Source organism: Oncorhynchus mykiss, chromosome 2 (genome assembly GCF_013265735.2).
Source record: "Oncorhynchus mykiss isolate Arlee chromosome 2, USDA_OmykA_1.1, whole genome shotgun sequence".
NCBI classification, from domain to species: domain Eukaryota; kingdom Metazoa; phylum Chordata; class Actinopteri; order Salmoniformes; family Salmonidae; genus Oncorhynchus; species Oncorhynchus mykiss.
The window spans coordinates 70,884,029-70,907,987 of record NC_048566.1 but is presented as its reverse complement, the minus strand read 5'-3'; the positions used below and the strand labels follow the sequence as shown (position 1 = coordinate 70,907,987).

The 23,959-nt window shown below is 43.6% G+C and overlaps 1 protein-coding gene across 2 annotated transcripts in view; it reads right to left on the bottom strand.

The window, feature by feature from the left end:
• Positions 1-2,710: 2,710 nt before the first annotated feature.
• Positions 2,711-23,959, bottom strand: part of igf1ra (insulin-like growth factor 1a receptor) — a 110,748-nt gene continuing 89,499 nt past the window's right edge. Inside the window, exons 11-21 of one of the 2 annotated variants that reach the window (XM_036954830.1) lie at positions 16,828-17,099; positions 16,539-16,681; positions 16,277-16,442; positions 16,031-16,133; positions 15,749-15,819; positions 15,417-15,646; positions 14,611-14,715; positions 13,338-13,518; positions 12,961-13,090; positions 11,562-11,696; positions 2,711-6,177 (exon numbers count right to left, since the gene is read on the bottom strand). In XM_036954830.1, the coding sequence (XP_036810725.1) occupies positions 5,643-6,177; positions 11,562-11,696; positions 12,961-13,090; positions 13,338-13,518; positions 14,611-14,715; positions 15,417-15,646; positions 15,749-15,819; positions 16,031-16,133; positions 16,277-16,442; positions 16,539-16,681; positions 16,828-17,099 (2,071 nt within the window). In that variant the 3' untranslated portion in view covers positions 2,711-5,642. The remainder of the gene's footprint in view (positions 6,178-11,561; positions 11,697-12,960; positions 13,091-13,337; positions 13,519-14,610; positions 14,716-15,416; positions 15,647-15,748; positions 15,820-16,030; positions 16,134-16,276; positions 16,443-16,538; positions 16,682-16,827; positions 17,100-23,959) is intronic. The other variant, XM_021570658.2, reaches the window with a different exon arrangement.

The following is a 23,959-nucleotide window of genomic DNA, read 5'->3' as shown; positions in this document are numbered from 1 at the left end:
GAAACACTAAATCTAATTGTGAAACACTCCCATCCATTATACTGTACTCAACAACAGAAGCGCAAGGCTCTTGTTAAAGCTAGAATCATTAGTTGCTACATACATTTTTGGACTTGTGAATTATTGATATATACCCATTGATTCTTGAAGAATATAACTTTTAAACACCTCAGGTGCTTAATTCCACTGTCATACCCGATCAGAACCCCAAATATAACCTTTTTTTTTTTTTTCCTCCAATGTTTGTAAACAACATAAATGTAAACAAACACTGTATACTGTAGCTTCAAAATATGGTTAAAATGTACATTTTGATATCATGGATGGTCAGTTCTTGCATCCATAGCTCTGTCTATATATTTGAGAGTGGTAACATTTCTCCAGGCCTATCCCTCAGCTTTTACCAAAAAAAGAGTTGGGTTGGCTATTTTGTTTTTGTTTCAACTAAGGATTCTAGCATTAAAAATCTGACCTAGATTCTTTCTTTAAAATCTGGTAGCATATATACAGTATAAAGCCATTTGTTCCTGGAAATGTGCCATTCATCCAACCAAGTCTTTTTTGCTGCACTCATTTCCCCCCCAATGGATTTCTTCCTCAAAAAGAATAACTTCAGAATATACTGTAGAACACTTTAGCCTTCCAGGCTATGTTGAACTGTGAACCAAAAACCTTTCTGCATCCCACGACCCGAAAAAATTTAATATTGTTCCGCAACTAGTATAAACTCTAATATGCCCTCAGCTCCACTTGTCTTTTGCTCGGCAAAATTGGATCTTCCCCTTTCAATGACCCTTAATCTATTGAAAAATACATCTAATGAGAATTTGAGGTCTAAATCCAACGCCGCCATCTCAACCACACTTCCATTGATATTGGCACAGTCTTAGAGGATTTACACCCATGGATTGAGACAGTCTTTGAAGCAGTGTTATTATCAGCAGCAGTAGAATAGAGAAAGAGGGTGCAGTCTTGTGAATAATCACAATGAGGATGACGATGAAGAAGATTACGATGAAGGGACAGTAGAAAAATCTGATAAATCTATTCCAAGCCAATTGGAATGGTTTCAAAAATCTTAACAGGATACAAAAAAAAGATAACTGCATTATTTGAATGTGGGAGCGTTGTAGGTGTTATTTAGAAAAGTTAGTCATTAGGGGCAGGTGGATAGGATGGAGAGATTAGATGATGAAGGAGTACAGAGGAAACAACAGTGTCCTGTCTGACAGATGCACGAGGAGGTGGAGCAGCAGCAGATGGCTGTAGATGTTTTTTTATACAGTTAGTCTGCTTTGAGACATCCCTCCCAGGACAGAGTGTGTGGTGTCCTAACCATATGCCTTCATATAACACAACTACTCCATATTGACCTAGTATTTCTCTAATGCTGGTGATTTCTACACTCAACTGCTCCCAGCAACATAAACGACAAAGCTCTGTTTGTTGTTGTAGCACTAACTTTGAGGACTTGTGGGGCAGTTGAGTCTTGGAGTATATGAGTATGTTGTCTTCACTAGGAGGGTTTCAAAGAAATAAGTGCCGTCATTTATACTTCAGGGGAAATCCATACTTTACATCACCGTACATAGGATATTATCAATTAACATTTTTACATGAAGAAACGTTTAAGCTGAAACCAGAAGCCAGTGTTGGCAAACATTCTATTGGAGTTGTTTCAATGTCAGTAGTGGTTTAGATGTCCAGAATTCAGGCTAAAGCCAAACATCCTCTGATCTACCTGGTTTCCCAATATATATTACATTGCAAAATGTCTTAGACGATCAAAGATGATAAATGCAATGTTCCCATTTTTCTTTACCCACATGTTGCTTAACTGCAATGTATTGATTTGCTTAAAATTGACCTAAATACATGATACAATAGAAAAAGAAGAATATATCATTCAGCTTCACCCTTCTTACCGGCTGTATGATCAGAGGATTTCTAGTTGTGAAATCATTTGCAGAGGAGTGGAGATGGGATGTCTGAGGTGGCTGTGTCATGCTCTCTACCAATACATAGTGTACCTCGTGTAGCCTTCGATAAATGCTTCCCATCACAATAGTAATTTAATGTTGTTCTAAGTTAGCATTATTAGGTAACCCGGTTAGCATGTGCTCGAACCATGAGGGTGGGAATAGAGCCATTTCCTGTGCAATACAGTACATGATTTTATTAAATCAAAGCCATAATATAACCTGTACCACATACATTATATTCCTCATACTTTCAGCTTAACTACAAACATACTTTGTTTTCTATTTAAAATCTTTGGACCAGCACAACATTTTAAGAGGGCACGACAACACCTTTTCCCCCTCAGGAGACTGAAAAGATTTGGCATGGGTCCCCAGATCCTCAAAAAGTTATACAGCTGCACCACTGGTTGCATCACCGCCTGGTATGGCAACTGCTCGGCATCTGACCATAAGGCGCTACAGAGGGTAGTGCGTACGGCTCAGTACATCACCGGGGCCAAGCTTCCTGACATCCAGGAACATCCATATACTAGGCGGTGCCAGAGGAAGGCCCAAAAAAATTGTCAGAGACTTCAGTCACCCAAGTCAGACATGGCAAGCGGTACCAGAGCGCCAAGTCTAGGACCAAAAGGCTTCTACCCCCAAGCCATAAGACTGCTGAACAATTAATCAAATGGCCACCCAGACTATTTATATTGACCCCCCCCCCCCCATTGATTTTTACACTGTTGCTACTCGCTGTTTATTATCTATGCATAGTCACTTTACAAATGACCTCGACTAACCTGTACCCCCTCACATTGACTCGGTACCTCCTGTATATATCCTCCTTATTGTTATGTCATTTTCTTGTATTACTTTTTGATTCGATTTTTTCAAACTTGAGTTAATTTAGCAATTATTTTCTTAACTATATTTTTTGAACTGCATTATTGGTTAAGGGCTTGTAAGTAAGCATTTTCACGGTAAGGTTGTATTCGGGACAAATAAAATTTGATTTGACATGTAGTTGATACAGAACTTTTTAAGCATGGGACCAGATATAATTAGAGCCACCCTAGCGCCATCCCATCTCCACACCAACCGGGTTTGGGTGTGGTGTGTTTTGTTAATAATGTTATAACCTTATACAGAGTAATGAGAAAAAGTGAGACGTACTTTTCTTTTCATACACACTTAAAAAGAGTGAGGTAGATATATACTTGAAGGGAAGGGGGGAAAAAGTCCCCCAGCCATGACACCAAAGAAAGTACATATCAAAAATCAAACTTTATAATGAATGAAGGGGCATTTATACAGTGATTTAAACTGATATCACAAAAGGAAAATAAAAAAATAAATAACAATCCTACAGAGAATAACTTCAAAGCTGGAAACTTTTTCAAAAGATGAGGAGAAATCCTTCAAAAACACTTTTCATACTGACACCCCCAGTAAGACCTATTCAATTCATGACATTGAAATGTGACCACTTCCCTGGACTTTAACCCATCCTTATTTGGTGTACAGGCGCCATGTTTAAGGAGACAAACAATAGAAACTGTTTTCACTTTGATCGTAAGAGAATGAGTATGACAACACAAATTAAATGAATGATAAAGGAGAATAAGCAGTAATGCTGCACTTGAAATCTAAGACACAAAAAGAGAACTTTGATTATGGATGAGCATTATTTGAGAGGATGGCGAGTGGTTGGGATCATTAAGGCAAACAAGACAACCCAATTAGCCCTATCAATTGAGAGGCAGGAAAAAGAATGGGTTAAAACACCAGATCCAGTAGAAAAAAGAAGATCCTGTGCAACTAATCCTGACTTCAAAAGGAGGCACTGGGGGAGGCAGGTGTACTGCACATTTCAGTGTGGGGCTGGAGGGGAGGGGAGAGGGCACTATTGGACTCAACAGAGAGGTGAAACAAGCAGAGGACAGTAATGAGAATGTATGGAGAAAGCAAAACATGTACTTCGACCTGAGATTAAGTTGCACCTAGGGGGCAATAACTAGGTACTAGACAACGGGTACAAAAAGGGTGCCAAACTTACACACTCGCACACGGAGCTGCGGTGTCCATTCGAACTAATAATAATTAATAATAATAATAATGATAATTATATAGAAATCTACAAAAAATAATGCAAAGAAAAACATGTTCATAAAAAAATAAAAGGCAATGGACAATATGTTGTGATACAGACAACCTGTTCTGGGGTAAAGAAGAGAGAAAGGTCATTTTTTTTAAATATTTTTTTTTGCTAGAAGTATGAAGCATAAGAAATGGACTGTAGTGGAGATCATAAAATAGTCAACCTGAAGGATTTCTTTATATATATAACATCCAAAAAAGAAAAAGAAAAAAATAGCAGCTTTATTCTGTACAGACATAGAAGAGAACATCTGAACCGTATAAAAGTTATAAAAGTGACAAACCAATGATGTGTGTGTGTGACAATGATCCTAAGGTCTAACATACAACTGTAAGACCTTTATATAAATGTTTGAATTGTACAGAGAGACTAATGACTAGTCTAAAAAATACCTGTTGTGTACAATGCCTTTAGCAGTCTTATGTATGCTCACAACATGGAGTTCTGTTAAGTCCTTTAGTTCTCCTTGTATCAGAACTGATCCAATACCTTCCACTACAGGTTTGTCTCTGTATGTGTTGTATTTTTGGCGCCAAGTCCTTTTTGTTCAATGTCTCTGTTGGTGATGTTGGTGTTTTCATCTCTCAGATGACACATACAATAAAATAGGACTCCAAATAAGGGCTCTGATGTGAACCCGAAAACCCCCAGAAAAGAAAACAGGCAAATTCCTTTTACAATTTGATTGTAATTGTGAAGTAGAAAAAAAAAAAAAAAACAGCAATGTGGGAGTTTTAGGATGCTTGATTGTGTTTCTCTCCATGTCCAATCAAAGAGAGAAATGAAGAGCAGGAGGGAGAAAATTGCTAAGTTTGATTTGGCAAAACATATGGCAGATTTACAATAGCCCCTCCTCGATCTACCCACTCCTGAAAACATTCCCTCCTACCCCGGAATATTGACAGGAAAACCAATGAGCCTAGTCCAGAACACATCAATGTCTGAAATATGGGAGGAGAAGTATATTGATGGAAAGAAGTGTGGAAGAGGAGCTCTATCTTACTGTCAAGAGAATCATGTGTTTGTATAGAAATACACAATCAGATATATACAACCTTCTCTCTGAGATCATCAAAAAGTGCTCTTCTGTCGGATCTGCTGGCAGATATGCTTAAAATAAGTTATTGTCTCTCACTTACAATACCTGTCAGTCAGGGAATATTAATAAGTCTGTATTTTTGTCTTTCTTTAAAGATTTGTAAAAAAAGTAACAAATACTCTACAAGAAGGAAACACCAGAGCTCCCCAGTGTTGTAGTTCTGTTTGAGCCACCATGCTCCAAATGCTTTAACAGGTTTCTGTACTCTTTCTCAGTCTCGGGATTCAATCATACATCTTGTTAATATTTCATTTTTTAAAGAAAAGACTCCTACTGCAGTAGAGTAGTATAATGTCTGTCAGTTATTCATCCATCCCCCCATTAGAACTAAAGCGGAGGAGAAGTTTATGTTACCCTGTCTGAGAAGAGGAGGCGGAGAAGGGTGATCTGGCTGAGGGGAGAGGAGGGGGGCTTGGGATCAGCAGGCTGAAGACTGGGGCAGTGGCAGCGCCCGCTCGTTCTTGCGTCCCCCGTTCATGTGAGCGTAGTTCTGCGTGTCCTCAAAGTTGGGCCGTAGCACTACCACTGGCCCGTTGGCCGATACCTGTGCTGAATGCTTGTCCAAAGCCAGGCTTGGGGAGGCTGAGGCAGAGGCAGCAGGGGCTGAGGTGGAGGGGGAGCCAGGTCCCATCAGGGTACTAGAAGGGCCTTGTATTGGAGATAACTGCTGGGGAGGAGGGGGCGCTGAGCCCCGTGTGGCCCCCATAGGTCCCTGGGAGGGCTGAGGGACGGCAGTGGGGGGTCTGCTGGGTGCAGGGTCCAGTGGCACATTCTCCATGTTCTCCACCTCCATGTCCAGCTCCTCAGTGTCCGGGGGCTTGTTCTCCTTGCTGAAGAAGAAACTCATCTCACTGAACGGAGGCTCCAGCTCCTCCTTGAGGCTGTTGATGATCTCCAGGAAGGAGGGACGCATCTTGGGGTTGTATTGCCAGCACATCCGCATCAGTTCAAACCTAAGGGCAACACACAGACAATCTCAATTATACATATATCATTACATCTTCTCACCAGAAGATGGCAGTGTACACCAATATTATAGAGCCCATGAAAATGTTTCTGATACTCACTGAACCAACGAACTTCCAGAACTTTCTATACAAACAACCACTGCAAACTATACATAGTATCTCAGTTTGAATGTACCATCATAATTTACTGTAGAATGTGTACAACTACACTATATGTCCAAAAGTATGTGGACACCTGCATCCCAAAGGTGTTTGATGGAGTTGAGGTCAAGGCTCTATGCATGACAGTCAAGTTCTTCCATACCGATCTCAACAAACCATTTCTGTATGGACCTCGCTTTGTGCATGGGGGCATTGTCATGCTGGAATAAGAAAGGGACTTCCCCAAACTGTGGCCACACAGTTGGAAGCACAAAATTGTCTAGAATGTCATTGTATGCTGTAGCGTTAAGATTTCCCTTCACTGGAACTAAGGGGCCTAGCCCAAACCATGAAAAACAGCCCCACACCATTATTCCTCTTCCACCAAACCTTACTGTTGGCACTATGCATTCGGGCAGATAACATTCTCCTGGTGTAACAGTATAACTTTAGACCGTCCCCTCGCCCGTACCCGGGCGCGAACCAGGGACCCTCTGCACACATCAACAACAGTCACCCACGAAGCATCGTTACCTATCGCTCCACAAAAGTCACGGCCTTTGCAGAGCAAGGGGAACCACTACTTCAAGGTCTCAGAGCAGGTGACGTCACCGATTGAAACGCTATTTAGCGCGCACCACCGCTAACTAGCTAGCTATTTCACATCCGTTACACTGGCATCCGCCAAACAAAGACTGTCCGTCGGACTGCCAGATTGTGAAGAGTAATTCATCACTGCAGAGAAGGCATTTCCACTGCTTCAGCGACCAATGGCAGCAAACTTTACACCACTCCAGCAAACGCTTGGCATTGCGAATTATGATCTTAGGCTTGTGTGCGGCTGCTCAGCCATGGTAACCCATTTCATGAAGCTCCCGACAAACAGTTATTGTGCTTCCAGCAGCAGTTTGGAACTTGGTAGTGAGTGTTGCAACTGAGGACATATGATTTTTACGCTCTATGTGCTTCAGGACTCGACGGTACCGTTCTTTGAGCTTGTTGCCTACCACTTCGCAGCTGAGCCGTTGTTGCTCCTAGATGCTTCCACTTCACAATAACAGCACTTACAGTTGAACGGGGCAGCTCTAGCAGGGCAGAAATTTGATGAACTAACTTGTTGGAAAGGTGGCATCCTATGACGGTGCCACAATGAAAGTCACTGAGCTCTTCAGTAAGGCCATTCTACTGCCAATGTTTGTCGATGGAGATTGCATGGCTGTGTACTCGTTTTTATACACCTGTCAGCAATGGGTGTGACTGAAATAGCAAAATCCACTAATTTGAAGGCATGTCCACATACTTTTGTATATATAGTGTAGACAGTAAATCATAAATGAACATACTGTGAAAGGCCAGCGACAGAACACAGAAAACGTCAAAACAACATAATAAAAGGAGAATCATTACAGTTGGGTGCGGTGCTCCCCCACACACCACATCTTAAATTATACACAAACAAGCTAAGAATACCTTCTAAAGCCTCAGAATACCTTCATAAACACCTCAGTCATCTCCCTCTATCTCCCAGCAGCCACCTCTCTCTGTCTGATCTCACAACAGCCTGTACAGCTGGGTATTCTAGCCTCTCTGCACCAAAGCATTCTGGGTAGTTAAGCAGACACTTAACTTCAAACTATGTTTTAACCAGCCATGGGTTGTTTTTCACCCTCTCAGTTAGTCTCTTAAAGTTGTCTTTCAGATGGCTAAACTAAACCCCGACTCCAAGACCTCCCATGAAAATGTCTGTAATGCTTGGAGCTGAGCCCACGCTCCAGAGTAACCTGTCTGCTTGGCGTTGGCCTGCTGCAAATTCTTCCTGAGCCATCTGTCGCTGTGTGTAACACTCGTTGATGTGAATACGCTGCAGTATATCCTCTCTGCTTGTCAGCACTCAGCTCCTCATCACACACAAACACATTCCAGGACCTTTTAGCAGATTTCACTCACATCATGATATGTAAACGTTGCATCGTTCACAACATTATAAATAACCAAACCAAAGCTGGCCAGAGTAGAGCTAGAGAGAGCAACCTATGCTATGCCAGACCATTAACGTAAACAGCAATCTTCAGCTGTAGACCATTAACATGTTCCCCAATATCACCACTCAGAAAACCATATCTTTTCATGCAGCTCCCTAACATTGGACCAAATGTGTAGTCATCCTTTACCATAGAACAATAGTTCAGATATATCAAAAATGTATAAATATTTCATTTGTCACTCATGCCCATAATTCAGCTTTGAGGGAAAGTAGCCCTTTGAAAAACAGAATTTCCTAACTAATTAAGGATATGCTACACGTGGTAAAACCTTTTAAATATGACTCATCCCTTTCTCTATTATGTTATCCTTGCCTTCTCTGCCATTGATGTTGCCAATCATTTGTATGATTACTTTATTGGCAAAGTGGCAAACTTAGGCAGGAAATGCCAACAACGAAAAGTGAGCCATCATATTCATGCATAAAAAAACATAATTAAAGAATAGCATTGCAAATTTGAATTTTGTAAAGTTAGTCTGGGTGAGGTGGAACAATTATTGTTATCGATCAATGATGACAAACCTCCTGGAAGCGACAACTTAGATGGAAAGCTACTGAGGATGGTAGCTGACTCTATAGCCACTCCTATCTGTCATATTTTTAATCTGAGCCTAGAGGAAAGTCTTTGTCCACAGGCCCGGAGGGAAGCCAAAGTAATTCCGCTACCCAAGAGTGGTAAAGCAGCCTTCACTGGGTCTAACAGCAGACCTATAAGCTTGCTGCCAGCTCTTAGCAAACTGTTGGAAAAATGTATTTGACCAAATTCAATGCTTTTCTCTGTAAACAAATTAACAACAGACTTTCAGCATGCTTATAGAGAAGGGCACTCAACATGTGCTGCACAAACACAAATGACTGATTTAGTTTAAATTAATTGATAAGAAGAAGATTGTGGGAGCTGTACTGTTAGATTTCTGTGCAGCCTTTGATATTATTGACCATAACCTGTTTTTGAAAAAACATATGAGGTATGGCTTTTCAACCTCTGCCATATCGTGGATTCAGAGCTATCTATCAAATATAACTCAAAGGGTGTTCTTTAATGGAAGCTTCTCTAATGTCAAACATGTAAAGTGTGATGTACCGCTGGGCAGCTCTCTAGGCCCTCTACTCTTTCCTATTTTTACCAATGACCTGCCACTGGCATGATTTCAACTATATACGCATCAGCATCCACAGCAATTGAAGTCACTGAAACACTTAAAGAGGGCTTTGGAATAGGTGGCCAGTAATAAACTTGTCCTTAACATCTCTAAAACTAAGAGCATTGTTTTTGGGACAAATCATTCCCTAAGTTCTAGACCTCATCTGAATCTGCTAATGAATGCTGTGGCTGTTGAACAAGTTAAGGAGACTAAATTACTTGGCGTTAACTTGCATTGTAAACTGTCATGGTCAAAACATATAGATTCATTGGTTGTAAAGATGGGGAGAGGTCTGTCCGTAATAAAGAGATGCTCTACTTTTTTTACACCACACTCCAAAAAGCAAGTCCTGCAGGCTCTAGTTTTGTCTTATCTTGATTATTGTCCATTCATTTGGTTGAGTGCTGCAAGGAAAGACCTATTTAAGCTGCACCTGGCCCAGAACAGAGCAGTACGTCTTGCTCTTCATTGTAATTAGAGGGCCGATATAAATACTATGCATGCCAGTCTCACTTGGTAAAGAGTTGAGGATAGACTGACTGCATCACTTCTTTTTAAAAGAAACAAGACTGACTGCATCACTTCTTTTCATAGGAAACAATGTGTTGAAACTCCCCGATTGTTTGCATGGTCAACTTACACACAGCTCTGACACACACACACTTACCCCACCAGACATGCCACCAGGGGTCTTTTCACAGTCCCCAAATCCAGAACAAATTCATGAAAGCGCACACTATTATTATTAGAGCCATTACTGCATGGAACTATCTCATGGAAGTGAACAGCAAACCTGGTTTAAAAAAACAGATAAAGCAACACCTCACGGCACAACGCCTCTCCCCTATTTGACCTAGATAGTTTGTGTGTGTGTATTGATATGTAGGCTACGTGTGCCTTTTCTATTTTATTAACAAAAAACATGTATTAATGTGGTTCTGTCCTTGAGCTGTTATCTATTAATGTTCTGTATTGTGTCATGTTTCATGTTTTGTGTGGACCCCAGGAAGAGTAACTGCTGCTTCTTCAACAGCTAATGGGGATCCTTATAAAATACCAAATACCCCTCTCTCCCCAGACTCTGATTACAGCAGTGTTCACCACTGCAACCCTACTGGCTCTACAGGCCTCTATAATGTAACTCTTCACTAACTCACTACAGTAGAAGTGACCAGCAGCTTTTCCCATATAAACCATCCCCCTAACCCTCACCCTCCCGCCCCTGCGTAACACAACCCACAAGCTCCTGCAATCAGGACACCACTGTGAGGCTGCCATAGAAACCTGAGGTTTGTGTCTGCATAACACTTGCCCCTCTCTCACCTCTCTGTAAGGTGAGGTCAGCCATGGAGAGTGGAGGAAAAAAAGGGAATGCCCTCACATTGAGATCAGAGGCAGAGGAGAAATGCATATACGCAGAAGAGCCACCTGACAGCTAAGGAGGCTGTTCTCTCCCACTTTCCAGACAGACATTTCTTAATGAGCCTAGAAATTCAGGCTCTGTCTGTATGTTTCTCTCTCTCTCTCTATTACAGGATAAGGCTGATGAGCAGACACTGATCTGTTGCCTCGTACCCTCACTACGGGCCGTGGCATCCCTTCTATGGGCCTCGGCTTACTGCTGAGGCGGGAGCTCCTGTCCCGCCAGCTGAGCATGGGGGCCATGATGTCACTGAGCTTCATTTAAACCGTGACGTAAATGTCACCAGTCAGGCCTTCGCTTAGCTCCCCCCTGGCATACAGATCTCATGATATAGTATTCACATTTGGCCCCTCAACTCTAAATAGAAGCAGCAGAGGCAATATTCGCAAGAGGTAAATCTTTAGATTTAGCTAGGAAACAATACCAGACATTGAGCTGGTACTAAAGGACAATAATATCTGAAAATGCACCTAAAGAATAAGCATAACAGTGGAACAGGAAAAAGGAAAAACATAGCATCTTGAAGGAGTGGCTAATAGTGTCATTGAGAAATGATCCTACCCCTGACCCAGCCCAAGAGCGAGATTGACATTGAGAGAAAGAGAATGGGACTCACAGCATGTCAGGGCAGTTGTCAGGCTTGTCCAGGAGTCCTCCCTCCATGACGAAACGCAGCACCTGCTCGTTGGACATGCCCTGGTACGGCTGCTCAGACAAGGTGGCAATCTCCCACAACACCACCCCAAACGACCTGCAGGGGACAACCGAGAGGATACAGGCCTATTAGACAACACATTAGCTGCTGCATAACTGTGGTAGAACCATGCAGGGTAATACAGGCTAAAACATCCATACACAGGGCCCAGCAGGGCATGTAACTAGTCTCTGGAAGCTCTTTACAATGATGGCGCTGCATAGTACAAGGTTGAGTAAGAATGATCCCTCACAGTATAAAGCAGATGGTGCAAAGAACAGAAGAAAAGTTTATTCATAAATTCATGTTCCATATATTAATCAAAAAAGGACATAGACTGCATTATGTCTGCCATATGTAAATGTTTGTGTCATCTTGCCTTATCCATGTGTTGTTCATTAATAACATGAGACTGTATACTACCCAGAGACCACTAAGGAACTGCAACAGAAAACCAAAACCTAAGCTTGACACAAGAAAACAAAGAGTGCATCGTTGCCAATTATTATTTGTTAGCTCTCCAAGGCCACTGGCTAGGGATCTAAGACGGCTCTCAACACTCTTTAAAAAAGCCTATTACAACACTGACTTGTATCTAATTGGCTGAAACAGGAGAGTGTTGAAAGACAAAACCACATTAAGAGACTTTTTTAGATAAAGACACCTACTGGTAAATCTCATAAGAGCCCAGAATGGGTTCCCACAATGCTCCTTTTCATCTGCATGACTTCAAAGAGGAAGATAGGGAGTGGGATGTGGAGGTGGGTTTCTGTTGGCACTCTAACCCATAATTTGAAAACATCTGGAGGAGTTTAAGTGTGCTTGTAGGGACAGACCCGTGGGACACTTTCGATTGAGAAACAAAAACTAAGGAGCTAGTAAACAGCTATATTTCTCTAATGTAGCCCATTCCAGAGAGAGAACTGGGCGGAGCCTTGATCTGCTGTTCTAAACTCACTCCATGGTCCTGAGAGCACAAAGGTACATGACTAAACAAGAACTATTTTTCACTGCCAAGACTTACTGTATCTACTAACTATAATGGCATCCAGATAACCTCCAATCTTCCTTCCCACTGGGCACACCCTGGTTGAATCAATGTTGTTTCCACGTCGTTTCAATGGAATTACGTTGAACCAACACAGAATAGACTGTTCCCAGTGGGTTAGGACATGGGCTGTGTGTGTGAAGTGATCTGACGTTTTTTCCCAAGCTAGGGCATGCAATGTTCTAGAACACATACAGAGTACACTTGTTGTTCTGCGCAGGCCTGCTAACTCTGCGTGTGTATGAGTCAGGGAGGACAGCGGGGAGCTCGTACCAGACATCAGAATTTGTGGTGAACACGCCATCTTTCAGCGACTCTGGAGACATCCAGCGGACCGGCAGAAGGCCTTTTCCTCCTTTCCGATAGTAATCCGTCTCGTAGATGTCTCGCGTCATGCCAAAGTCTGAGAAGAAGAGGAGAAGAGAGGTTTAAATGGCCACTAAATATCCCACTAATGTGAGAAGAGGAGGCACATGAGGCCTTATCCATCACCTCACCTCTCCTTCTCCTGTCCATTTAGATTTACGAGCTATTCCTCCCACTCAAGCACTCAGTGATCTCAAAATACTTACTTTGGAGTACAGCAGAGGGAGTTGAGCGTTAAACTTACAGCGGGGATTATGAGTACTACTGTATTTTGAGGCACTCACCTCCGATCTTGACGGTGAAGTCCTCTGCCACCATGCAGTTCCTGGCAGCCAGGTCTCTGTGGACAAACTTGTTGGCGTTGAGGTATGCCATGCCGTCCGCAATCTCTCCTGCCATCTGGATCATCTTCTTCAGCGGGGGCAGAACCTGGCTGGATGTGTTCTGTGGCAGAGAGGCAGAGACCTGAGCACAAGCAGGCCATTCAGTCTCTCCCTCCAACCTCCCTCTCCCTGTCTGCAGCACTGAACCATGGCCTGGCCTGGAGTCCAGGGCACACCACACAATGGGAGAGACCAACTGAAAGAGGTGTGGATATATCTCCCCCTCCATGTCTTTCGTGTGTGTGTGTGTGTGTGTGTGTGTGTGTGTGTGTGTGTGTGTGTGTGTGTGTTTAACTATTTTTGTGGGGACCAGTAGTCCCCACAGCGATAGTAAACAAACACAAATTTGACCAACTGGGGACATTTTGTTAGTCCCCACAAGGCCAAATGGTATTTCTAGGGGGTTTAGGGTTAAGGTTAGAGTTAGAATTACGTTAAGGGTTAGGGTTAGAAGCGAGTGTTAGTTTTAGGGTCAGGATTATGAGCTAGAGTTAGGAGCGAGGGTTAAAGTTAGGTTTTTGGGTTAAGGTTAGGGTTAAGGTTAGGGTTAGGGTAATAGTACAGGTTAGGGTTGGGGTTAGGGAAAATAAGATTTAGAATGGAACTGAATTGTGTGTCCCTACAAGGTTAGGTATACAAGACTGTGTGTGCGTGAGTGCACTGACACAATGGCCATGTCCAAAAACCTGTACTTACATTGTAAATTGTAGGTATTCTGGGAATGCGAAAATATGTTTTATAGTATGTGAAATTAAAAACAATACGTATGCTTTAAATGCCAGGATGTCAAACACATTTGGGTTTTTCATTTAGTATAATTCGCTGCACATTATACAGGTAGAGAGTCGCATTTTCAGATCCACGTGTGTTTGACAGCAGCTGATAATCAGCTAATAGTGACATAAGGTCAGACGCTCTACCAAAATGGACGAATGGCGGGAAACAACGCAATTGAGCATTAGATAACACATTCTCAGTATGAGTGAGTCTAGTATGCTGATATTTGTTGTTTAAGTTTTTACACAACAGTATGTTCTAAATAGAATGTAGTATGATTAGTACACACAGTATGCAGTTTCTGTAAGTAGTAGGCAAGACAGATTCAGGACAAGGCCATAGACTTGAGTTCTGTGAGAGACTATGTGGGAAAGAGCAGAAGGGGTAATGTACGTACCTCTTTCCGGAGTGATCGCAGGTGGCTCTTCAGGTCTCCACGGGTCATCAGCTCCATTATCACCAAGGTGGGCTGGCCCTGAGAGACCACGCCCAGCAGACGCACCTACACCAATTAGAACACAGAACAGATATGGCATCAGAGATATGAGTACAAACAATTCTCATTGATGTAGTATTTCTTATGAAGCTTTTGGGCAATAAACATTATCTCTGTGCTATTATTGGACAAGAAACATTATTTCTAAGTGTTATTAATCGAACTGACTGAAGTGATGTGGAATGTTCTGGCTTTTGAAACTACTCTGGCTCCTCTTAACTAAAGCTACTGAGGAGCTTTGAAGAAAGCAAGAAAAAAAATCTCCTCTTTGCCTCTAAATTATTCAAATTGAGCTTAATAATTAAATGTTTGACTTTTAAACATCCAGACATGCTAAAAGATTGTAACATAGTCTTTCCAGGGGGGAAATCCTTAACACTTCCGTTTAGCTGAATTAATGAGGATTTGGCTGTGATAGAGCTTAACGGTCTCAGGTCACACAGTTATAGCTGGCCTCAGGTTATACTGGAATTATACTGCATCTCCTTGGGTAGTGAACCCTGGATTTGACCTCTGACCTCAACAGTCAGCTAGGTGTCTCTGACCCTATGCATCAGGAGGGGTGACTTACAACTCCCAAGCTGATGGATCTCTTTCCTTTGTTTCTAACTTTTAACCTTTGAAATTGAGGCAATACCTTATAATTTAAAAGCAAATGTTTCTGAGCCAATATCCCTTATGTTAACTGGTGTTTTGGACTCTCTCACCACGTGGTGACAGTTGAACTCCTTCATGACAGAGGCCTCATTGAGGAACTCGATCCTCTCCCTCATGCTGGCTGACTCGTTGACTGTCTTGATGGCCACGCGGGTCTCAGGCTCGTCCTTAACCACGCCCTTAGCCAGGCCCTCATACACCATGCCGAAGGAACCCTGGCCCAACTCCTTGTGCATGGTGATTTTCTCCCTGGCCACCTCCCACTCGTCTGGAACATACACTGAACACAGGAGGAGAGGACAGTCAGAGACAGCCATCATCTAAGGAGACATTGACAAAATCTCATCATTAAAATGACAGTAGGTCTTCAGAGGGTTCTTACTCTCGGCAGCACTGAAGTACTCAGGGTTGACAGAAGCATAGAGGACACCATTCCCCAGCCTGTCACTGTTCCTGTGGACACAAACACATCTGTGTGAGCCATGGGAGGCAGATTTGGCAACAGATAAATGGGATTGTTCATTCAGCAGAAAAGCCTACGATCTTATGAACTGACTATGGCAGGAAAATGATCACAATAGCACTATTATACCATTAAACTGATTAAGATTGCATTAGTCAAATGTTTTGTTATTTGTTCTAGGGATCATTCAGCTTCTCTTACCTCTTTTTGTTGATAAAGAAGAGTACAGTGATGAGGCTGGCGATGAGAATTATCACGATGATGGGGATGATGATGACCAGATAGAATGCGTTGTCATAGTCCCCTGCAACCAGATGAAAACAGAACAACTATTCAAATCTGACCAGTGAGAAAAGGAAATGAAATCATTTCTGGACATGAAAATAATCTATATAAAAAGTCCTTTGAAGAGGGTAATTTATGTGGAAATGCATGTGTTCTCCATACGTTTGGGTGGGGGCACGTAGAAGGACACTGGCTCAGTCCAGGACCCATTTCCTGCCAGGGAGGTGGCACGCACGCGGGCAGAGTAGTTCCCATAGCCCAGGTTGGTCAGACGAGTTCCTTTGTGAACACGGTAGTGCTGGCGTGACACACACTCGTGTTTCTCAGGCTGGGAGAAAAGATACACACAGACAGTGTCAACCTGAGGGTTGAGGCCCTGCAGAGCTCCCATAGGCCTCAGGAGTCCTGGTCCATGCAGACTCACCTCGGTGCCCTGGCGGAACTTGATCTCATACATCAGGATGAGGCCATTGGGGTTGACAGGCTCTGGCCACCTCAGCAGCACCGACCCCTCCACCTTCTCATCCCTCTCCTGGATCACGCTGCCTGGCATGTCATCCGCTTTGTCTGATGAACAGAGACACACTGGATATCAGATGGCTTCCTACTCATTAGCCATGTCCAAAAAGGCATAGTGAGTTTAGAACGATAATCTATACAGATGGCTGCTGTTGTTGAAGCCTTTTTCTAGCGACTGTGTGTGACTGCCTCACCTGCAGGTTTGGTCCTGGAGAAGACGAAGGCTCCAGCACTGCAGCGACGGACCTCCTGGTTGCATGCGTGGATGTCGATGCGGTACACAGTGAAGGGCTGCAGGTTGGGGATCTCGATAAACTCTGTCTTGCTCCGGTCCTCCATGAAGGGGAACTCCCTCTCAGGGGGCTCTCCTTCTGTCCTATTACCCTCCAGGCCTGTGGTGTTGCCACCCCGTGCCAGGGTGCTGTTAGCGACACCAAATAGATCCCTACGTCGCCGGTCTGGGGGTCTGAGGGACAAAGGGGGTCCAAAAGAATGTGAGAGAGACCCATTGACTGACTGCAGCACAAAAGGCACAAACGTGGCAAAGAAAGACAAAGGATAAAAGACAGAGGTTGAGGAGGAGGAGGAGAGCAGATGTGTGGGCTTTCAGCTTCTCTGGAAGGGAGCAGAGGCGAAGTTAAAGAGGAGAAAGGGGAATACGAAGTCAGCCAACCATACAGTAATATACTCTGGAACATCGGTTACAGACAGCACACTAGGGCTGGGAATTGCCAGGGACCTCACGATATGATATTATCACGATACTTAAAGTACCGATGCGATTGTATTGCAATTCTCACAATTCCCAGGATTCTATATGTATTGTGATTCGATACTGTGGTTATATTGCGGCTCGATGTTCCAAACATATTGCTCACCATGTCTGTTGCAGAGGGACAAGAAAGAGCCATGAGCAAACACGTGTTTATCAGTCATGGAAATAAAAGTGCTGTAAACATATTGGCTCACCATTTATATACTGAACAAAAATATAAATGCAACAGACATTTTGAGACATTTTCCATACACACAAAAAGCTTATTTATCTCAAATTTTGGCCAGAATTCTTTGTACATCCCTGTTAGTGATAATTTCCCCTTTGCCAAGATAATCTATCCAGCTGGCAGGTGTGGCAGGTGTGGCGTATCAAGAAGCTGATTAAACAGCATGATCATTAAACAGGTGCACCTTGTGCTGGGGACAATAACAGGCATGTACAGTTTTGTCACACAACACAATCCTCAAGGTTCCGTTTTAGGACGACTATTGTTTTCACTATATATTTTACCTCTTGGGGATGTCATTCGAAAACATAATGTTAACTTTCACTGCTATGCGGATGACACACATTTCAATGAAACTTGGTGAAGCCCCAAAATTGCCCTCGCTAGAAGCCTGTGTTTCAGACATAAGGAAGTGGATGGCTGCAAACTCTACTTCTAAACTCGGACAAAACAGAGATGCTTGTTCTAGGTCCCAAGAAACAAAGAGATCTTCTGTTGAATCTGACAATTAATCTTGATGGTTGTACAGTCGTCTCAAATTAAAGGACATCGGCATTACTCTGGACCCTGATCTCTCTTTTGACGAACATATCAAGACTGTTTCAAGGACAGCTTTTTTCCATCTACGTAACATTGCACTAATCAGAAACTTTTTGTCCAAAAATGATGCAGAAAAATGAATCCATGTTTTTGTTACTTCTAGGTTAGACTACTGAAATCCTCTACTTTCCCGGCTACCCAGATAAAGCACGAAATAAACTTCAGTTAATGCTAAATACGGCTGCTAGAATCCTGACTAGAACCAAAAGATTTGATCATATTACTCCAGTGCTAGCCTCCCTACACGGGCTTCCTGTTAAGGCAAGGGCTGATTTCAAGGTTTTACTACAAAGCATTACATGGGCTTGCTCCTACCTATCTTTCCGATTTGGTCCTGCCGTACATACCTATATGTACGCAACAGTCACAAGACGCAGGCCTCCTAATTGTCCCTATAATTTCTAAGTAAACAGCTGGAGGCAGGGTTTTCTCCTATAGAGCTCCATTTTTATGGAATGGTCTGCCTACCCATGTGAGAGACGCAGACTCGGTCTCAATCTTTAAGTCTTTACTGAAAACTCATCTCAGTAGGTCATATGGTTGAGTGGAGTCTGGCCCAGAAGTGTGAAGGTGAACGGAAAGGCTCTGGAGCAACGAATCGCCCTTGCTGTCTCTGCCTGGCCGGTTCCCCTCTCTCCACTGGGATTCTCTGCCTCTAACCCTCTTACAGGGGCTGAGTCACTGGCTTACTGGTGCTCCTCCATGCTGTCCCTAGGAGGGGTGTGTCACTTGAGTGGGTTGAGTCACTGACGTGATCTTCCTGTCTGGGTTGGCACCCCCCCCTTGTGTTGTGCCGTGGCGGAGATCTTATACTTGGCCTTGTCTCAGGATGGTAAGTTGGTGGTTGAAGATATCCCTCTAGTGGTGTTGGGGCTGTGCTTTGGCAAAGTGGGTGGGGTTATATCCTGCCTGTTTGGCATTGTCCGGGGGTATCATCGGATGGGGCCACAGTGTGTCTCCTGACCCCTCCTGTCTCAGCCTCCAGTATTTATGCTGCAGTAGTTTATGTGTCGGGGGGCTAGGGTCAATCTGTTATATCTGGAGTATTTCTCCTATCTTATCCGGTGTCCTGTGTGAATTTAAGTATGCTCTCTCTAATTCTCTCTTTCTCTATCTTTCTCTCTCTTGGAGGACCTGAACCCTAGGACCATGCCTCAGGACTACCTGGCATGATGACTCCTTGCTGTCCCCAGTCCACCTGGCCGTGCTGCTGCTCCAGTTTCAACTGTTCTGCCTGCGGCTATGGAACCCTGACCTGTTCACCGGATGTACTACCTGTCCCAGACCTGCTGTCTTCAACTCTCTGGAGACAGCAGGAGCGGTAGAGATACTCTCAATGATCGGCTATGAAAAGCCAACTGACATTTACTCCTGAGGTGCGGACTTGTTGCACCCTCGACAACTACTGTGATTATTATTATTTGACCATGCTGGTCATTTATGAACATTTGAACATCTTGGCCATGTTCTGTTATAATCTCCACCTGGCACAGCCAGAAGAGGACTGGCCACCCCTCATAGCCTGGTTCCTCTCTAGGTTTCTTCCTAGGTTTTGGCCTTTCTAGGGAGTTTTTCCTAGCCACCGTGCTTCTACAGCTGCATTGCTTGCTGTTTGGGGTTTTAGGCTGGGTTTCTGTACAGCACTTTGATATATCAGCTGATGTAAGAAGGGCTATATAAATAAAATTAAAATACATTTGAATGCCAAAGATGTCTCAATTGTGCAATTGGCAATCTAACTGCAGGAATGTCCACCAGAGCTGTTGCCAGAGAATTTAATGTTAATTTCTCTACCATAAGCCGCCCCCAATGCCATCTTAGAGAACTTGGCAGTATGTCCAAGCTGCCTCACAACCGCAGCCCAGGACCTCCACATCTGGCTTCTTCACCTGCGAGATCGTCTGAGACCAGCCACCTGGACGGCTGACGTAATTCTGTCTGTAATAAAGCCCTTTTGTGGGGAAAAAATGTATTCTAATTGGCTGGGCTTGGCTCCCCAGTGGGTGGGCCTGGCTCCCAAGTGGGTGGACCTATGCCCTCCCAGGTCCACCTATGGCTGTGCCCCTGCGCAGTCATGAAATCCATAGATTAGGGCCTAATTTATTTATTTCAATTGACTGATTTCCTTTTTGAACTGTAACTCAGTAAATTGTTGTTTAAATTGTTGTATGTTGCATTTATATTTTTGTTGAGTATAAAAACAAGACAGGAAAAAAAGCTAGAGAAGGAGAAATACCTGACTTTTGGTGCAAGTACAGACAATATTTTTAGAGAATCAATACAATAGTCATAGAATCGATATAATATCGTCAAAAACAATAGTGCGATACTCTACTGTATCTTAATTCTTCCCCCATCACTACATCACACAATATTGTACATACAGTATACTGTAGCCTACATACACCGCCCACATGACGTCATCGACACCGAGTCACACTGAGCAAAAACATCCCCTTCAACCTCACGGGACAGGGTGGGGTCCTCTACAAGAATCCAGAATGGGAATAAGAAGTAGTCATAAGTACATATCATGTAGTAAAATGACAGTTTCCAGTGTGATACAACTCAACTGAGAGTAGAGTACAGTATGTTGAAGTGGCCTGGTGTTATTTGTTGTTGCAGTGTGTCTGTCCAGCTGCAGTGGTCTGCTCCCTGTGGAGCTGTGTGGTGTGATGAGGTCAGAGGGATGGGAGAGAGGTGCAGAGAGAGCACACATCCACACACTGTCAGCAGCCTGTCCATACAGACGCCTACTGACTGAGTTATCCTACATGTCCTCATCCACGGGACAAATTCACTGCTCAGGGAAAAGTCATGGGAGAATAATAACCACCTGTTTGATGCATAGTGGTAGTTTTCATATGATAAAGAATAATGTAAATAAAGCAATAAACACAAAATCAAAATGGTAAATTTCACCCAAAAAGAGCAAACACGAGAGCCTGCAACAGGACTGCAGCCCTCTTTCATGGAACGATGGAGATGGATGTATACACAGTCATGAGGATGATGAGGAGGATGATGGTGTGATGATGGAGAGCCAGGCCGACTGCAGGTGGACCCTAGCTGGAGCCACTGACAACATGTAGGCAGCGGCAGCAGCAGCTCACCAGATGCTACGAGGCGAGGCCACTGGGAATCCACAACACACGGGGGACGCTGTGGCGGTACCGAGAGGAGCAGACCTTACCTAGAGGCACATTTTAGGAGACGCGTAACGACTGGCTCTCTCTGAGTCTCTGAAAGAATTCAACAGTCAGCCCACAGTGCAGTTAAGTGGGCTAAGGAGAATACAGGACTGTCTGACAGTGGTGGGATGTGCTGTATATGTTGAACCAAATGACAGGGAATCCAGAATATATTTAGATTCATGCGGTGTTTGCAGTACACTTGGAAAAGATAAAGTCAATATGTAATGTTGGTTAATCTTTACTTAGCTGAGTCTTTAAGGAGAGGTAAATTAGTGAATGACTGATGAGTTAATCTGAAATGACTGTGACCTCCGAAGGATCCTTTTCTAACTTCACCTAACAGTGCCGGCCAGCAGGGTTTACACAAGAATCCAAGAGAATGTTGTTTCTGCTTTGTTTTACATTCCAGCATCTAGAACTTTAGCAACTGTAGAAAGCCAATGACAATGTCCTCTCAGAACTGTTCCTTGTGAGTATGACAATATTATGAGCGCGTGACAAAAGACCTTGAGACTGACCGGGCACCCACAGGAAAATACTATTTACTGTGAGTGGAAAAACACAGCTGACAGACAGATCTGTGGGAAGAAAACAGTAGCCATCGCACACCACTGTCAACATTCCATTCTGACCATTTTAACTGCTCCAGCAAAGTCCACGGTCCAGCTCTCTCCAAAAGTATTAGTTACTATTAACAATAAACACAACAGCACTGAGGACTGGCATAGCTTTAATGAACATCTTGTATAAAAGACAAGTGCTTGGAAGATAGTACAAGACTGCCTGCCATTGAAGACTGGGTCACCCCCGAGATGAATGAGAGGGGTGATGGGTAGACCCCCCCCATGTGCCAGTGTGCCCAGGAGAGGGGACAAACAGCAGGAATGCCAGAGAGCAGCCAGGGCCAGGCAGAGCAGAGCAAGGGCAGACCTGTCCTCAGATGAACTCCAGACAGAGGACTTAAGCTGAAGCGTGACCATCTAACCAGGTGCTGACTACAGCTGGTGTCCTCCCTCCCCAGCTCCACTTCTACTTTCTCACCTTTTCTGCTGTGCGAGAGATCCTGAGTGGGACATGACTGCACACTCTGTCTGGAGCCAGAACAGCGTGATTTAACACTACTCTTTTACCACAGCAGCTGAACACAGCAGTCTCTCATGCCAGTGAAAAGTGAGGCCAGAGAAAGGGGACCCAAGACTTTTTTACTTCATGCTCATATACAGTATCAAAGCTAGTGGTGTCTGAAGGATACATAGAGAGATAACCAGAGGCTAAGGGCAGTGCCAACAACAGGACAAAACACACATAAAGCTTTACTGTACTTCCTTCTACATGAGGTCATGTTTGCAACAGCCCAATCAGCTGATGTCCAGTCAGTGAATCTAATCGGTCATCACCCATCCCTGTCCCCTGACTATTCTCCTCTACTACTCGAGCCAGTCAGTCTATCCCACTGAATGGTGTTCACTGGTCTGGCCAGCTCTAAGGGGATCTTCCCTTCCCTTCTCTCATTTATTGGAATTCCAGATGGCTTCGCTGTACATTTCCTGGCAGCCGGTCACTCCGAACTGCGCCGCGGACAAAGAGAGCGTGTGAGTGGAGGAGGAGGGAGAGCAGCGAGGAGGGCGACAGAATGGAAAACATTTCCTCTTCCCTCTGTTTCTGTTTCCCCCTCCCTTCGCTCCCTCGCCCCTTCTCCGTAAATCTTGAACTTTTCAATAAACTCACACTAATTCAGAGGCACTTCCCTCGAGTGTTCTGTGATAATGCTGTCTCTGTTGTGGTGGAGGGCCTGTGCATACACAATAATAGCCTTTAGCGGGAGGCAGGCAGGCAGGCCAGAGACCTGGTACTCCTCGGTTTCCTAGACAGCTATACTATAACAAATCAACACAGTCAAATGCAGGGAAGAGAGAGAATGAAAACAACTACTAACAATAGTGGTCTTGTTTTATTGTTTATTTTCTGAGTTGGACATATTGTTTTAATACTGTGAAAGATCGCATCACAGAGGAGAAGGAAAGGGATTCATAACACTACATGAATGCATGAGCTTGGCCCAGCAGGTGATAAAGAGCAATCTGTACCAAGCAGGCTGGAGTCAGGACTAGGTCTGTGGCGATCACAAAATTTCATCAGCCGATGATTGTCAAGCAAATAACTGTCGGTCTCACGATAATTGACCGTTAATTAACATAAACACATTTAGCATCTCCTGGCTTCCACACATGCAGACCTTTGGAACATCTACATTTTAAAAAGTCTAATAAATCCATGTAATGTAGCCTACACCTTCACAACAAATCCATTTATCATTTTAGACAGGTCTAAAGAAACATTATATGAATAAAATGTAGTCTATTTCAGAAGAACAGAATAGTTGTCCTTATGTTAAGTCCTGATGTGACTATGCCATATGGCTGCGGGCTACACTAGTTCACTTAGCAGACAAGATTTGCTTAGAATTCCGTGGCATTATTTTATAGTATGAAGAAAATAATTGAACAGAGCTGAATAAAATAGAAAGG